This window comes from Eurosta solidaginis, chromosome 5 (genome assembly GCF_040869045.1).
Source record: "Eurosta solidaginis isolate ZX-2024a chromosome 5, ASM4086904v1, whole genome shotgun sequence".
Classification (NCBI taxonomy): Eukaryota; Metazoa; Arthropoda; class Insecta; order Diptera; family Tephritidae; genus Eurosta; species Eurosta solidaginis.
In genome coordinates this window covers 185,771,923-185,789,751 of record NC_090323.1, presented here as the reverse complement: position 1 = coordinate 185,789,751, position 17,829 = coordinate 185,771,923, and the positions used below count along the sequence as shown (strand labels likewise).

The window sequence follows — 17,829 nt, the reverse complement described above, 5'->3', positions numbered from 1 at the left end:
TGAATCATCAAGATTTTCAAATTCCTTTTTGCTCTTCTTACAAATTGGACTTTTCATTGTAGATGTCGTATTTGTTATTAAGTTCAGAACTTTTCCATCGATCATTGTTAGAAAAAAATCATCCTTTATTGTAATGACATTCCCCTCTTCAATTTCAATTATTGTTGGTTCTAATTTGGCAATTTGATTTTTTATATCACCCACTGTAGCTTTTATGAGTTCCGAAGACTTCTTCTCGTATTTAAATAATATCGGGCGGCACAATATAGTTGATGACGGATGTAGATTTTTCCAATATTTTGAAGCTACATCTTTTAGTCGTAATGAAACAATAGAAGCCATAAACATATTATTATCTGTAATTGTTTCATCGTCTACATTTATTCTTTGTTTATATGCGCTTTGTCCTGATGATCCATCACAGCCCCACTTAGTTATCAATGCTAGCTCCTTTGGCAGTGATTTCAACTTTTTTTCAGTAAAACTTTGAAGGAGTCGTGTAGACGTATGATCCATTAGGCCTTGTAGCTCAATTTCAGCTGATACTTAGGTTATTTTGGGACTTAGAAGAACTGCTTCTTTCTTGGCTTGAGTAATTTTTTTGTATTCAGGTAAAATATCGGCATTACATTGCAATAATGTCTTACGCAATATAATGTATTTTGTCTTCGTTAAACCGATATCTATAAACAGCGCCAAAGCTTCTTCAGGAGTGTATTTCCTAGGTAGCGTAGCGCATTTGGTGGTGTGGGAAAGCTGTTTTTGATCCTCGTCAGTCGCACTGGACTTGCTACCGCAACTGCTTCTGTTATATGAGATTTTACGCTTTCTTCGTCTTTTTTATATTTAATAGCCAGTGTTTCTGAAAGATGAGTCATGGCCATAGCTTTTGTGGTATCAGACAGCTTCCTTTTCCTTGTGTAGATAGAACACTCTTTTATGGGTTTTGTTGGTCTCCCTCTAGTTGGATTGGTTGACGTGTTAGGCGTTTCTTCGTTCAAAAAAGTTTTGTCAGCTAGTCACTTTTCATGCTTACTTAGAAATTTTGAATTGTTACGATAGACGTCCTTCCATTTTCTTTCTATAATAATGTATTGTAACCCAATTTTTTCTTCCAGGCCTTCCTTTTCTTTAATGCTTGTTTCACTCGCTAATTCTCTCATAATAGCCTCAACGAAGTCCCGTATTGACTTTGTAGATTTAAACCCCGAAAATAGTTTCGAGTTTTCTAGATACATATTAGAATTATCTTCGAGTGTATCTGACTAAATATTAATCTGTGAACTATATTTAAAAATACTATTCACTTTATTTAAGTAAACAGAATACTTAGTTCCTTAATATCCAAAAGACGAATAATAATGTGAATTGTATGATGGATAGCTTTATATACCTACTCAAATTATTAAAATGAATTTCAGGTACACAGTTCGTAACTAAAAAAATGTATGTTGTTAACAAGTTCCAATAACAAAAACGACCCTACGGCCGTACTGAATTATATATACCTGCTCAGGTGCGCATTTATGCCCAAGATTGTTTAACTTTATTTGATATAAAAAGTGAAGTTGCAGCTGGACGCAGGTAGACTTTATGAATTTAGGTAACTGAATATTCCACAAATAACTACTGTTAATTTGACGGAGCACATATTTCAACAATTTTTTTTTTCCATCAAAGTTTTAAAAGGGGCCTAAAAATAGGCATTTCGAAAAACAGGTATATCCCCCAACTTAAAAAAAAAACAATATTTTTTTTGTTTCAATCCTAAATTAAATTATCTATAATTGCTATACAAGAAAACGATAACCGGCCGCCTTATGTACTCACAAAACTATTTTAAATACAACGAAAAAGAAGAAAAATTTCAAAATTTTCCCAATGTTGATAATTGGTCAACTTTGAGCGGCTCTGCTTGGTAAACTATAATGTGAAAAAACAGTTGTATATTCTTGATCCCTGGAAAATTCTCTATTAGAAACATGTATTAGATTTAGCGAACGCTTTCATGATTTTTTTGATTTTTGCCATGCTTTAACGGCAGAGGCGCCACTGTGCGACGGTAATGTTCATTAGGAAAAGTATATTATATAATTAATCATCACCGTTACAAAGAGCATTAAAGCAAGTGGTATTATGTGCTTTTAATGCTTTAAGTGAATGCATATTTCACAATATAATTATATATATACATACATAACTACATATGTGAATATATGTATGTACGAATGCTGCAGCTAATGCCAAAAAATAAAAACAAAAGTCTACAAATATTTTTCTTTTTTCCTATTCTTTAGTTTCATTAGCATCTTTATCTTCCAGCTTAGTTGATGTTTGCTGCTTTACACATCTGCTTAACGATGCTGTCTAACAAATTAAGAACAAGAAAACAAATTAGGAAGCAGAACTTTTGTTTTGCCAAACAAAAATTCGTTGCTTCCGCATTTAATGCTTAATTATGTATATTTTAATTTGACTTTATTTGAAATAATGGCAAAAGTTTACGAATTTGCTACTCGTTTAGTATAAATAAGCGCGGGTGAAACTTCACGACTACAATCTGTAAGAAAAGTTTGTTGTGTAAACATTGGAAAAATAATTGAAATTAGGGACAATATGGTGAGTGAAACATTGTAGAAAACTAAAATTGGGAATAACATGCGAAAAAGCAAAACAAAAAAAAAAAAAACAATGCTAAATATGAGAGTGGAAATTACAAAAAAAAAAATGTTTTTAAATATTAAAAAAGAAAGCGTTTTTAAAAAATTAAAAAAAAAAATGGCAAAATTTTGCTAGTTAGGTTAGGTTGAACTGGCCGGTCCATGAGGACCTCACATAGACTGATTGAGTCCGTAGTGTTACCAGAAGTTTGTTTTAACGACCAAAATGAAAAACCCTATCAAAAACCAGGACCTATGTTATAAAATAACTCCGTCCTCTTGGCAAATACTAGAAGCTTCCTGGGACTTAAGCCACTTGCTGCTTCTAGATCTGACAGCTTTATCACTCCTAATAGCTGGAGCCTTAGCCTGGCAAGTGCAGGGCACGAACACAGAACGTGCTCGATCGTTTCCTCCTCCAACCCGCACTTCCTACATTTGCTATCACTGATCAAGCCTAATTTAAAGGCATGTGACGAGAGAAGGCTGCGTCCAGTCAGAATACCCGTCATGAGTTTACAGTCCTCTCTTTTTAATGATAGCAGCAACTGTGTTAGTCTAAGGTTGTAAGACCTACACATAATCTTCGACACTTAACAGCCCCGCGCTTGAACCCACGCCTTTCCCGCTTGGTCGATCATGTGCACCTCTCGCCTTCGCTTAATCTCGCCCAGTCTAATTGGGACATCTACGGAGCAAGCTTAAAAGGATGCGCCCTTTTTAGCTAGTTCGTCCGCTTTTTCATTCCCATCTATTCCCATATGCCCTGGGACCCGATACAGATGTATGCTTTTCCCTGTCGCGATTCTCTCTAGAGACTGCTTACACTCTAACACGCATTTAGATGCTGTGCTATGCGAGATTATTGCCTTAATTGCTGCTTGACTGTCAATATAAAAGTTAACACGGTTGCAGCTTAAGCTATTCTCTTCCAGGGTTTCTACTGCTCTGGTTACAGCTAATATTTCCGCTTGGAAAACGCAACAGTAATCCGGCAGCCTGTAGGATCTGCTTATTTCCAGATTAGCACAGTATACCGCAGACCCTACTCCTCCCACTACCTTGGAACCATCTGTGTACACATGTATCGCCTCGTCCGCGATTTGCGCACCCTTGCGCCAACTGTCCACCTCTATTGTGGCCTTCAGATCTCCCTCGAAGCGCAGATAGGGAATCAGGTAGTCTGTTCGTCTTGTGATTGATGACGCTATACTATTATGGCCATATGGTCGACGCTCAAGCTGCCTTTTTTGCTGGTATTTAAGAAAAAAATTTGCAGCTGAAACTGGTAAAATTACATCTTTTTAAGATTCAAGGTTCGATTCGGGCTCAAGGCCAGAAAATTAATTTTGCGTCTATCTGCGCAGCTATGGCAGGTTGTCTGAAAAATTTTTTGCTTACTATTATATACTATTATAAAAATTAAAGAAACAATAATTATCATTAACAAAAATATTGTTGTGGCCTTGACCCCGAAACGAACCTTTATCATTAGGCCGATAAAACAAAAACACATCTTTTTAAGTTTTAGTTCAGAAAGTTACAATTGAAGTTCAGAATTTTCAATTTAAGTTTAGAGAATTACAATTGCAGTGCAGAAAATTATAATTGAAGTTTAATTGAAAATTACTAACTTCAATTATAATTTTCTGATCTTCAATTATAATTTGCTGAACTACAAATAGAAATTCTAAAATTTAATTTTAATTTTCTTAACCTCAATGGAAAAGTTCGAACTTCGAAAAATTGTGCTACACAAAACCTAAAAAAGGTTATGTCCCAAAAAATTTTCGAAAAATTTCGAAAGTTTTATTTCGAGTTCCCTATATTTTTTAAAACTAAAAGTTATTGGTCTCTCAAAATTCGCAATGATTTATGAATATTTTTTTTCTGAAGGGTGTATTTTTTATTATATTTTTCTTCATACAAAGCGTAATTTTTTATTTTTATATAGAAGAAAATCTGAAACAACCTTCGGAAAAAAAATTATTAAAATCACTGTGAGTTTCGAAATACCCAATGTTGTGTTTTGTGAAGTTAAAAGTGATTGAGTTACAAAACTGCGTATTAAAAAAAAAGTTCCAAATTTTTTACAAACTTTCTGGAATTTTCGAACTTTTTCGAAACGTTTTTGAGAATGGTTTGCATAGTTTCATTTATAAAATTCAATCAATTTATTTTGTTAAAATATGGAAAATAAAACAAAAAAAGAAACTAATTGACAAAATTTGGAAAAAGTTCGAAATAATAATTTTTTTTTAATTTAATCAGTTTGAATAAACTTTTTTAAAGAATGCGATGAAACAATTACAAACTGAATAACTAAAAGTTATTGGTCTCTCAAAATTCGCAATGATTTATGAATATTTTTTTTCTGAAGGGTGTATTTTTTATTATATTTTTCTTCATACAAAGCGTAATTTTTTATTTTTATATAGAAGAAAATCTGAAACACCCTTCGGAAAAAAAATTATTAAAATCACTGCGAGTTTCGAAATACCTAAATGTTGTGTTTTGTGAAGTTAAAAGTGATTGAGTTACAAAACTGCGTATTAAAAAAAAAGTTCCAAATTTTTTACAAACTTTCTGGAATTTTCGAACTTTTTCGAAACGTTTTTGAGAATGGTTTGCATAGTTTCATTTATAAAATTCAATCAATTTATTTTGTTAAAATATGGAAAATAAAACAAAAAAAGAAACTAACTGACAAAATTTGGAAAAAGTTCGAAATAATAATTTTTTTTTAATTTAATCAGTTTGAATAAACTTTTTTAAAGAATGCGATGAAACAATTACAAACTGAGAGAATATTCCAATTTTTTTATATTCTAGGGATGTTAGAAATTACGAAGCAGGGACCGGTAGTTATAAAAATCACTGCTTAACCTTTACTTTTTAGATTTACCTATTTTATTTATTGCACATAAATGTTATATTGATTGCTTCGGAAAATCTGTACAAAATATTCGTGAAGCCTAATGTGAAAAGCCGTAACCGTAACTGCAAAAGTTAGCGTAAGCGTAAACGTAAACTTTAACATAACTTTGACCTTAGCCGTAGTAGCAAGCGTAACCGTTATCGTAACTTTAACCATTACTTCAATATTAATTGTAAACGTAACCGTAACCGTATTCGGTAACAAGCATAAACATTATCGTAAACTATTCCGTAAGTTTGCACGAAACTGAACCACAAATTTTAACCGCAATTTCAATCATCAACGAAAACGTAACCGTTACCGTATTCGGTGACAGATGCGTAACCGTAACCGTAAACTTTTCCGTATCTTTGGACGTAACCGTACAATTAATATTAAACCGCACTACTAGACGTAACCGTACCACACCCCATTACCGTAAACGTAACCATTACTATAACCGATCAGAACCTTCCCTGTAAACATAACCGTAACCGTAGGTCATACCTGTAACCGTAACCGCGAAAAGCAATCGAAAACGTAACCATATTTGTAACTGTAACTGCAACCATAAAATTCAAGCGAAGCCATCACCGTTATTTTTACAACAATCATTATTTTTCAGTAACAGTAGCCGTAGCGGTTAAAGTATCCATACAGGTAACTATGGCGCTGGCCGTTATCGTTAGAGTGAGCTAGACTGTATTCTTAATTGGAACCGTAGCCTACCCCATAATGTGCATAGACGTAATAAACCGAAACTGAAGCATGTACATAACTCTAACTGTGACAGCAAACGCCACCATGCCTCCAATTGTTGTCTATGCCGTTGTCTTCATATCTGTCACCATTTTGCCTAATATTCACCACTGATATCTATTTCTACTTTAATTTCTCAGTTCCTTTTCCCTTGTCTTTTACTTTTCATGTTTTCTTCTCTTAGTTCAAATCGCCTTCTAGCAGTTGTGAGTCGTACGAGCACCACCGTACCTGAATGGTGAAGCACAATTCACATTGCTCTAAGTATTTCTTAATACTAACTATTACTTTTACCACCGTTACCTGAAGACCACTATCGTCTCTCTCTGAAGTTGCAGCGCTATCCTAACAATCGTTCCCACCACATACTGCGCTCTCTCCATCTTTCTATGCCTTTCTCTCTAGGTCTCTAGGAGTTTTAAGTATTTTAATGGTTCTTGACTTGAGCCCAGTACCGTCGGTGTTGAATGCGCGCATGCTACTATCATACCACTAGCTTAGCTCTTACAAACTCTGCAGTGAACATGCGAACCACTTCCCTAATAAGTTCTAGGCATTTCGAATCTCACTCTGTACCAATTACAAAACAAAACAGATCGAAGAATCGGTAACGAATTAACGTTCAACAATAATCAGTTGAGGTAATATTGGTTGAGAACTTGACTATTATCGTCTTCTTTTTTTTCTCCTTTTCTTCATGGGGACTAGGAAACTCCCGTAATTTTGGGTGTTCTAACGATGTTGATAATCATTTATATATTGAAGTCATGTTCCAGTTTCCGTACGGTTTTCTGGTCAAACTTTGGTTTTTTGTCTGGTTTTGATTTCACTTCCGATGCGAATGTTGATATTAATTAATGTTCTGGTTTTATGGTCCTTTTGGGCTCTCAATTTGGTGCCAGGTTAGATTTTTCTCCAATTGCACTTTCTGTTCTACTTTCTTGTCCACCTTCGGCTTGGATATTTTCCAGTTTTTTTATTCATCTTTGGCTTCTGGCACGTTTTAATTTAGTTTCTGTTCTAGATGCCAGTCACTTTTTAGTTTCGTTCGAGTTTCTACTCATGATTCTAGCTCAGTTCTTGTTTCCTTTGAATTACCACTCCTTCAACTAATATTTCATGCTTGGTTTCAAAGTCTTCATTGATCCTTTGCTGCCTTTGGTTTAGGTCCTATTCTTGTTACGGTTCCATATTTGGTTTAAGTTAAGTTCCAGATCCGTTCCGTTTTCGGATTCAATCCATTCTTTAGATTTCTTCGAGCTCTTGTTCTACCTTTTCGTTTGGATTTTGTTCTACTTTCGTTCGGTTTTGTGTTAGATTATTAGTTAGATCCGTTTTCAAATTCCGCCTTTTTTGAAATCCTATTTTGTTTTCAGACGCGTTCAAGTTAAGATCCAGGTACCGGTTTCGGATTGGTTTCACTTGTTTGTGACTTCCATAACTTTAAGCTTATTTTATATTTTCGGGCTTGTATCTGCCTCTACTCTAATTTCAGTTCAGTTTTAGTTTCTTAATGTCCAATTTTGATCCGGTCTTTTGCATCGTTTCGTTTTACATTTCCGTTGCAAGCTCGCGCCCGGTACGATATTCTTTCTCGTGTTTTGTTTCTGCCGATCCAATTTCGGTTCGGTCTTCGTTATAGTTTCTTAGTCTTGGCGGTGCCAAAATGGCTTCCATTCCCTGATTCCTTTGCGTATTTAGTTTGGGACTAGTTCCAATTTCAATTTTGTTTTGAGTCATATCTCGTGGGCTCAACAGGCCTAATAGTACTCAGAAATAATACTAATTAGGTATAATGATAATAATTATAAGAAGAAGAACATTTTGGCTGTGACCTTGCATTTTCAGTTATTCGTCTTGTTATTTTATATCACCTTTGAAGTATTTAAAAAATAATTCTTTCTACATCTTACTTCTCTCTTTTTATTTACAGAAGCTATTCATTGCCGCCTCATTCGCCCTGCTTGCATTCGCCGAAGCAGAAGGCGCTCATCTTGGTGGGGGCGGCTATAATTACCCAGCTCCGGTACATCAAGCAGTAAAATCACAGCCGATCGCTCCACAAAATACCTACGTGCCACCCCCACTACCTGCCCCAGCACCAGCTCCATCTCAAGGCTATAACTATCCTGCTCCAGCTCCTGTACATCAGGCAGTTCTCTCACAACCAATCGCCACACAAAACACTTACGTCCCACCCCCAGCACCGGCGCCAGCACCAGCACCATCCTCAGGCTATCACTATCCTGCACCGGCTCCAGTACATGAAGCTGTTCTCTCACAGCCAATCGCACCACAACATTCGTATGTTCCACCTCCAGCACCTGCACCAGCACCAGCTCCATCACAAGGCTATAGTTATCCTGCTCCGGCCCCCGTTAATCAGGCTGTCAAATCAGAACCAATAGTACCGCAGAACACATACGTTCCACCATCGGCTTCATTAGGTCAGGATGGCTATCACTACAAAACTGCGCGTCGTGTTGTCTATAGACGCCGTTATTAAACTTGTTTAGACCAAAACTTATTTTATTGTTGTAAATCGATTTTGTTAAAGCTACTTAGATGAAATTTATTAAATTGCACTTGAAAACTTGTGACAAACTTCAGGAATGTCTTTATTTTTTTTTTTAGATATAACTATAAGGGCTAGTGCGCGGCATAGATGGTGACAATCTATATGAAAAAACTTGTATATTTGTATGAATTTTTGCCATCTGCTGTCAACAATAAGCAAGCCGCGGCCAAGCTGTAGCCGTCCCAATACTGGCCCTAGTTACCGCGGTACTTCCTCTGTCCCATTGTTCGGCTATCGCTCTATTCGTTCGCTCAACTATTGCCCCCCGTAAGAAAATCTGCAATACCGTTTACTGCTCAAGACCGCCTATGTCGGGCCCAAAAAAAACCCCACCTCATACATTCAATGTGAAGGCAGAGTAGGCGTTGCTCTTAGGACCAGATTAGTACCTCATGGTGCACCATTGGCTTGACTTCTATACCATGAAGCCAATGTACAACTTCCGCTCACAGTCTACAGCTCCTACCGACGCTACAATATCACAAGGCAACCAAAATCGAGGCCTCCGTGCCAGAGTGTCAAGAAACTAACGTCCGACCAAGATTCCCACGTAATTTACTATGATAACTCTGAGTACAGGGGAAAAAATAACCACCCTGTGAATTGCCTATATACACCTTTTTTCCAATCTCAGTTTCATCCTATTCTATTGCTATAATCCTGTTGTGCAGAAATTTGTTCTTTAACTCAGCCATAGTCTCGACGATCCTAAACTAACCACGGATATTTAGATGACTCCAGACAGCATATTATTTAATGCTCCTACAATATATATACTGGTAACCTAAAAAAAATGTGTGAGTTCTAGTGATCCCTCTATCAGTTGTTGAACCGAATTGGGTGCCATTTCCATTGATGTGCTTCACAATAGACATGCTGTGATACCAACATTAACCCTGGAGGAATCCTCACCGTATGAAGCAAAAATGCACAAGCAGGTCTTCAGTGATATCCACAAACAGGCGTCGGACCTCTATGCAAGGAATTGTCCGGCGAATCCAGTACTAACCAGTACTAACACTCACAAAATGTATGTCCTGCTTGCAATGTGTCTCCACATGACACTAACCATATCTTCAATTGTATTGTGGAACCAACGCCTTTAAGGCCCTCTCATTATCGTCCAGCCCTTATGAAACAGCAAGTTTCCTTGGACTTCCGTTAGAGGACTTTGATGTCAATTTGTGACTGGTGACCTTTTGGATGGGGCGAAGCACTGCTACAACAACAAAAAACAGAAATCCTCACCCGTATGTACAAATCAATCAGACACTCTGACATTTTAAGAGAAACGACGTTAGACTTATTGCTCTGAAGTCGTTAGAGAGTACGTAAGAGCTGGTTTCGGCTTTTGGGATGAAATTAAATTTAACCATGTTCGACTATTATTGGTATGTAGCTCAACTTAAGTTTCAGGTCGTGGCCAGCCAGCACAAGTAAATGCCCAAAATTCTGTGAAGCACTGAAGATAGCTACTGTTAACCGTTTTCTTCTTCGGAGATGTAACTTAAATAGTCGTAGGTAGTAAAAAATCAATCAGACGATAGTTACCTTCAAAGGTGCAGTCCCTAATCAGAATCTTAACAGGGTTGAACTGTTGTGCGATTGTTTTTAGAAGAGTTTGATAATGAAAAGAGTCGAGTAGAGTACGGTTTTTGGGACATACTATAGGCAGATTAAGGTTATGTTTGGATGGATAACAGTTTATTGAATAACAATATTCAAAACGAATAGTACACAAGTGAGGCTCCCATGGGAGATCGCATTCTATTCATTCTATTATTTGAAAAATAAAATTTTGTATGGAAATTCTTCAAGTCCAAGGTGTTCAAATGAAGATATCTAGCAGCAATACTGCGGGTCATTTTTTTTTCAACAGAATATCATAGAGAGTAAAATTTGGCTTATGTGGTCTTTCTTGCGTGCTCCAGAACAATTTTTTTGCACAATTTTTGCAACAATTTTAAAAATAGAAATTTATTTCACAGAAATAAAAAATATGATTAAAAACTTAATTACAAGCAAATTGGTGTTTGAGTTGTAAAAATCGGCGAAGCCTATAGGCTGCTACTCAACTTCAAAAGAAAGAGGACAAAGAGCTCAAATGGCAATTATTAAGGAGACAATTTTTTTTTTTTTTTTTTTTGAAAAATCGAAGATAAGCACTTTTTGTATTGTCAACAGCTATCAAATAATACATCTGTTGCTCAAAAATAAATTATCACATTTTTAGGTGATCCGTTTCAGAAATTTTCACTCAAAATGAAACACGCACTATGAAACCATCCTATGTCCTCCCTGATTCGCGAATCGTTCGACGATATCTTCTGGTTTCACTTCAATGTCAGAATGTATATTCAGCAACGCCAGACCGACAAATCTTTGTTGAAGCATAGTTGTTCTGAGCCACGTTTTCAACCGACGTAATGTTGAAAAAGACTTTCGGCGCTTGTATTCGTGACACACATCGTACATAAAATTTTGAGCAAAGCATGGATGGTTGGGTATACATCTTTGTCACAAAACCCCAAAGTTTCCACAGCGCTAGTTGGTATACCAGAGGTTGTTTGAGAATTTTCGGCTGTCTTTTGCTTCCAAAAATATTGCCAATAAGTCATTTCTCCTTGAAGTCTTAAGTAAAGAAGCTTGTCGGATTCCTTCAAAAGTGTGGAGAACCGCTGTGTTAAACATTCGATTAAATGTGTAATTTCACTCGTTGTCGTATCTTTTATATTCTTCGGGTGCAATGAACATATCTGAAAGCCAGACAAAACTTCTGGAGCAAATCGAATTTCCAAATCTTCTATAATATTTTCCAGAAGAGGAATGTACATGGAGGCGCGGAAATAGTCTTCACAGTATGATGTTTCGTGATTTTCTCGTTTTGTTTGTCAAATCATCGTCATCATCAGTATCAATCTAAGAATTTGAAAATAGATAATAGGCATGAACAATTTCCGAACCAAATTCGGATTTCTCGACCTCCCCCCCCCCCCCCCCCTATATCGCCGCCTGGTGTAACTATTGGTGAAGTCAATAGATGAAATATTCGCTCCATTATTCGGATGTTATTATAATATCGGACCGCTACTGTAATCAAAGGGGCTGCAAAGACAAACATTTCCAAAACACGGCACAACCGAAAAAAAATGACGGTCCGTCATGATTCATTAGCTACGCGAAGCATAACCTACTTAGTGAGCTGCAAAAGCTAATTGTCAAAGAGAAAAACAAGACTTTTGGATTATATTTTGCCTTACTCTACGGAATACCTCTCGACGCGAATTTGCCTGTTAATGGGATCCTCCCGACTAAAGCCATTATATTCGTTAATGCAGCGAAGGCTGCCTTACTCCAGTTTTGAAGTATTGCAATGATACCGAGTGTGATGCTGCTGGCGCTGGTGCGCTGAGCTGAGGTATTACGTTGGTACTGGCTTCAATATTAAAAATGATCCTATACCCAGCGTTAAATGCAGCAGTTTTATTCGACGGTATACTGGGGGAATATGAACGACATTTACAACTAGCTAATAGTTTCTTTGGTAGCCTCTATCACATAAAATCCCATAATAAAAGCTCAATCGAAACCTACTTATAGCAGCAGTAGACTAGGACTTGACAAAAAAGCTTTAATAGGCCTGGTTGAACTTCAAATTGGTAAAAGGTTGAACTTTTCCAAACTTTTACTAATGTAGGGCGAACTTACACATTGCCCATTTACGCGCCGCATTTTATGATTCCCTCCACCATGGCAACAACCTCTTCACATTGTACAAGAAGTCAACTCATCCGAAAACTTTATCAATGTGGCCCATCCCTTAGAGTAAGAAGAACAACTCAGCGCCACACAGCGAAATGATGACCAGTGTCATACAGCCAATGATAGTGACCTCAAGTTTCTCTTGGAGTTAGGGGGTGAGGCGAGATGTTTTAGTCATTTTAAATTGTTCCCTTGATGGTCGGGCTAGTACCTTAATGGTGCTTGTTACCGGAATGGATCCGATCTATATTAGGCGAAAGACAATCAACATCGATAGCACACCACAGGGCCGTCGGGGAGTGTTTTTATCGGTACAACAACAATATGACCAGTACTATAATTGGTAAAATAAAATGTCGCACGCAGTTTAGGATAGGATATGATTGTTCAGCCCGAAATGAAGCTGGCCTCCATTTGTTCCTTGCAGTAGACTGGTTATTGATTAATGTGTATAGGTATCATAAATGAGGTCCATATGTTGATTTCTGCATACAGGCATTCTGCCGTACTGCAATGATTCGGAATTCGAACCATACATAAGGAAAGGCATAATGGAATACTTAGAGATCGTGATCGTTGTTCGTCGCGAAAATACTTTACTGTTAAGTTACCCACTCAGTCTAGAGTACCAACATTTGCTGCTGGATTCAGCATTGATATCGGCCGGAACGTTCCAAAACCGCCAAAAAAAACTAACATAGAAATGAGCAAAAAGGTAATATATTGAACAACTTTTATTTTGCGTTTTCAGGACAAGTTCAGGTACGTAGTCCTAAAAGGAAATTAATATACTTTTCAGGAATGATTTATGTACGGAGTCTGTAGGCGCGAAGAACGGTCTTGTAATGGTAACCATCATCGAGAAGTTCGGCAGTGGGTTCTCCCTCAAGAACTGGCTCTGGTGCAAATACCGGAACAGGTGCGTATACTGGAGCAGGTTTTGGTGCTGGAGCAGGTTTCAGTGCTGGAGCAGGTTTAGGTGCTGGAGCAGGTTTAGGTGCTGGAGGAATGTATGTGTTTTTAGGTTTTTCTACTGTTGCAGGTGCTGGTGCTGGAATAGGTTTCGAAGCTGGAGCAGGTTTAAGTGCTGGAACAGTTGCTGGTGCTGGAGCAGATGCTGGTGCTGGAGCCGGTACAAATACTGGAGCGGGTTTAGGCGCTGGAGCAGGTTTAGGTGCTGGAGGAATGTATGTGTTTTTAGGTTTTTCTACTGGTGCAGGTGCTGGTGCCGGAGCCGGTACAAATACTGGAGCAGGCAATGGTTCAGACAGAACCTCGTGATGAACAGGTGCTGGTGGTGGGAGATATTTATTTTGAGCTGCTGGTGCTGGTGCATCATATACTGGAGCGGGTGGTGCAGGTTGGACGTATGTATTTTTGGGTGCTGGTGGTGGTGGAGGTGGTGGTGGTGGCACATATTGCGGCTCCTCATGTACATGAGGTGGTGGTGAATAGTCGTAACCCAAATGCGCAACATCGGCTATCACGCCAGCCAATAAGGCTAAGGAGATGGCAATGAAAAATTTCTGTGGAATTAAAAACGGATAAGTGATATTCAATAGTTTTGATTATACGATTTTTCATTTCAAACTCACCATTATTTTATTTGCTCCTGGAGAACTTAACACAACAAAGACTAAATTTAGATAATGCTCCAGCAATGGCTCTGCCACCTTTTTATACTTCTTCTAATTTATTCTAGCTTAAACTAGAACTTGTAAATTCTTTTCGTTCGACAAATAGTTTCCGGAACAACATTCAAATACATACATACAAATTTATGCGTATTCTATAATTGCTGTCATACCGTATTTGGATGATTTAATTTTAACGCATTAGAAGGCTAAAAAGATGAGTTAAAAATCGCCGACTTTAACAATTTAGTCATTTTGGCGCATAATCAAGTGAATATTTTCGCTAGTTATGAACTTATGAGAGTACAAAGTTCTGAAATGCTAATAGAAATACTCGTACAACGGAAAATTACTTAGCAAATTAATGAACTCAATAGTTGTTTGACAAACTTGAATAATTTGTATCGAATTCCCATAAATAATGGCACATAATTGCTCAATCATTTAGTGACGTTGAACATATAATCCAACAAATTGAGTTAGCATACGTCATTTGGGCTTAGTTATGATTTGTGCACACAAATGCCCAATACAGGGTGTTCCAAATGTTTGAAAAATGCCGCGTTTGTCTTCTTAATTCAAAGAACTTTCCTCTGCAGCAATTCGAGGGTAGTTTCATTGGGGGAATGACATAAGGTCAACGCTCAAAAGGTCAATTGGCGTTATGACTACTTCAGATATTCGCAAGGTTGTTATGACCACTTCAAATGTTCATAAGGTCAATTGACATTATGACCTTTCTTAATTTGACTTTATTGCCATTTAGGAAATTTCCCGCCGACCTTACGACAATTTCGGGAAGAAGACCATTACCATATACAGCAATTTAAGATCAGCACAACAGCAACTGAAACTCTCGTACGACGATTGAATGTTTAGTTAAATTGCTCTTCTTATTTTAAAGGAATTTTCGCTTAACTTTTCATCCGAATATGCATAGTAATGACACCTAAAGTATGAAAAATAGTTCTTTATAAAATTCTAGGTAAATTAATTATTCTTACCTCAGAGAGACCCTCTGTTGTCCACTTTTTTGTCCGATTTTTTACAAAAATGAGAGCAAAATTTAGGAAAAGGAGCAAAAATTTGGGACACAAATAATCTTATATCATTCGATTGAACAAAAGTATAGTGAAAAAAATAAAGTGTAGCTGTAAATCGACAGTTGTTAGCATTTGAGTACGTAGAGTTACGACACAAAATGATTGACTTTATGGCTCCCCTTCGGTAAAGCAGTTACGTCATAAGGCCAGTATCGTTGACGTCAATATCAATTAACTTTGTGGCCACTTGAATTGGTCATGAAGTCAATTGACGTTTTGGCCGTTGACCTTGTGTCACCCCTCTATTTCATTATTTTTTGAACGGTTAACTGTGTTCTTTCATCAGTGCCTTATAACTATCTGCAGTAGCAACGCAAATAATTACACCCCTTGTACACTGACTCGGTAGCGGCACAAACAGTCGCCCACTATAATACTCGATCAGCAAGAAATTGAAGCCATCTGCACAATGCAAGGGAACACTTGCTTGCCTTCAATAAGCGAAACATTTTCCAACTTTTCGAATATTTTATAATGGACTTATACTTGTGTACACAAAAAAAATTACCTATCGAATGATATGCGAGTGAAGTTCCTGCCATAAATGGTTTCGCTTTTACTGACGAAACACTACAATTTTTTCTGAAAAATCGCTGTTTTTCCTAACCTTGACCTCAATGAGGCACGTGTTAACCTTATTGGATTGGCAATAATCATTTTCTGATCTATTGGCATATTTTAGGAGGGTGTCCCGAAAGATAGAACAAAAATTAAAATTCATTTTTTAGTACACCAGTTATAGAATACGCTATTCCTATAAGGGTTAGTCTGTACCCCAAATTTTGAGTGAACAGATTTCTTTCTCTTATCCAAACAAATCCTCCACGCTCGAGTAGTTTATTCGTGTTGGGTTTTATATTAGGGTACTTGGAGTGAATCCCACATACGGTTTTTTTTTTCTTTTCACCAGCCACATGACATATCGACTAGGCGGGCAGGCATCGGTTCACTAAGCACCAATCTGCTTCCACTTGTAATATTGGCCCAGATTTAACATTCGCCGTTGTTCCAACTAATTGTCAGAACTCCTCCAATAAACTTCCACTAAGCCATTAACGGTCAATTTGTTTATCAGTTCCATTGTTCTATGTGTACTGAAAACTTTGGCACAGATCCCCCAATAGCTGCTTTACTGGATGCCATCCGCCGTCAATCACAAACTACCCACTCCTAGTCATTCAACAGCTCCACCCTTCTAAGCCTGATAGTAACTTTGGCACCATCTCATCCTCATCGTTACCCCGTTTTGCCAATCAACAGCCGATATTCGGGGAGGGTTGTCGTTAATACAACAAAAACAACATTGCATATTCTCACATTATCCGGATTAGTGGGAACTCTATGCCTCAAATAACACCAACAAATGAACCTGTATTAGCTCGTAAAGCAAGTGAAACCTCTTCTCGGCTGTACTAGATAGGCTGAGCTTTCAACGAAGTACAAATAATTCTAAACCTTGCTGAACAGGAGCGGAAATGTCTCAGCAATATAGAAGCGCTATAACCGAAATACTTCGTAAAACGCATGAATATTCTTATTCGTTCTTTTACGACAGGGCCGGCTTCGTCTCGCTCACCACGACAGCCGGCTCTATGCACTGGAGCGGCTCCAAGTTTATCTGGATCAAGGAATGCCACTTCAGTGAAGATACATTTAGTATACCCGAGTCTAACTTCGCGAATCACATGATCGAGAATGAATGTTCCCCAGCAAACATCAATAAAACAGTTAGGGTTCTTCACATAGAAGAAAAGGGTCGACGTCTCAACGTACTCGAAAACATGGAAATCTACAAACAGAAAACATTCGACGGTAAAATAATAAACGAACAAATAAACACAATTTCTGACACAATATTCGAGCCTTTAAAACTTGTTTACAGGAAACAACTTAATCACACAGGTACAACAGACAAACACACAACAACAAATAAACACAAAACAATTAACACACCAAAACAAAAAACCGACAAAGAAGGTCAAACGACTAAAATCACAGATTTCTACCTACCTCAGTCAGCCACACAAATCGATTAGTAAACCACCCTCGGTTCTGAACGAACACACAGCACATACACATAACTAAATATACACAAGCATCAATTTGACAATACTTGCTCATATACCTACGAACTATAAATACAGGACAAATAACAACAGATCAGAACGAAAATCGACACTGATGATGGCACAACGCCGAAACCGGTTTGTCTCAAAACCAAATTTGACAAGGGATGACGGAAAATCGTTCCAATATACATCATTTAGTATGTTTGTTAATGTAGCCCGAAGAAGGTTTAACTGACCGGGCGCCACTGTTAATCGAGTGTTAGCAAACATCAACCACGCGTTTATTATAGATTAGTAGAACAGATTAATACTTTAGAATGAAGAACAACACGAACCGATTCTGCGGG

At 37.4% G+C, this 17,829-nt stretch overlaps 3 protein-coding genes across 4 annotated transcripts in view; 1 reads left to right on the top strand and 2 right to left on the bottom strand.

Annotated features, from left to right (window-relative positions):
• Positions 1-17,829, bottom strand: part of LOC137251842 (G-protein coupled receptor dmsr-1-like) — a 604,920-nt gene that overhangs the window by 521,715 nt on the left and 65,376 nt on the right. The gene's annotated exons all lie outside the window — the stretch shown is intronic.
• LOC137253967 (uncharacterized) lies at positions 2,382-8,945 on the top strand. The gene is made up of 2 exons (XM_067791575.1): positions 2,382-2,619; positions 8,270-8,945. The coding sequence occupies exons 1-2, from the start codon at positions 2,617-2,619 to the stop codon at positions 8,840-8,842; spliced, it is 576 nt and encodes a 191-aa protein (XP_067647676.1). The 5' UTR covers positions 2,382-2,616; the 3' UTR covers positions 8,843-8,945.
• Positions 13,381-14,413, bottom strand: LOC137253966 (skin secretory protein xP2-like). Its single transcript, XM_067791574.1, has 2 exons — positions 14,272-14,413; positions 13,381-14,202 (listed from the first exon to the last, which is right to left on the bottom strand). Exons 1-2 carry the CDS (start codon positions 14,272-14,274, stop codon positions 13,483-13,485), a joined length of 723 nt encoding a protein of 240 aa, XP_067647675.1. The 5' UTR covers positions 14,275-14,413; the 3' UTR covers positions 13,381-13,482.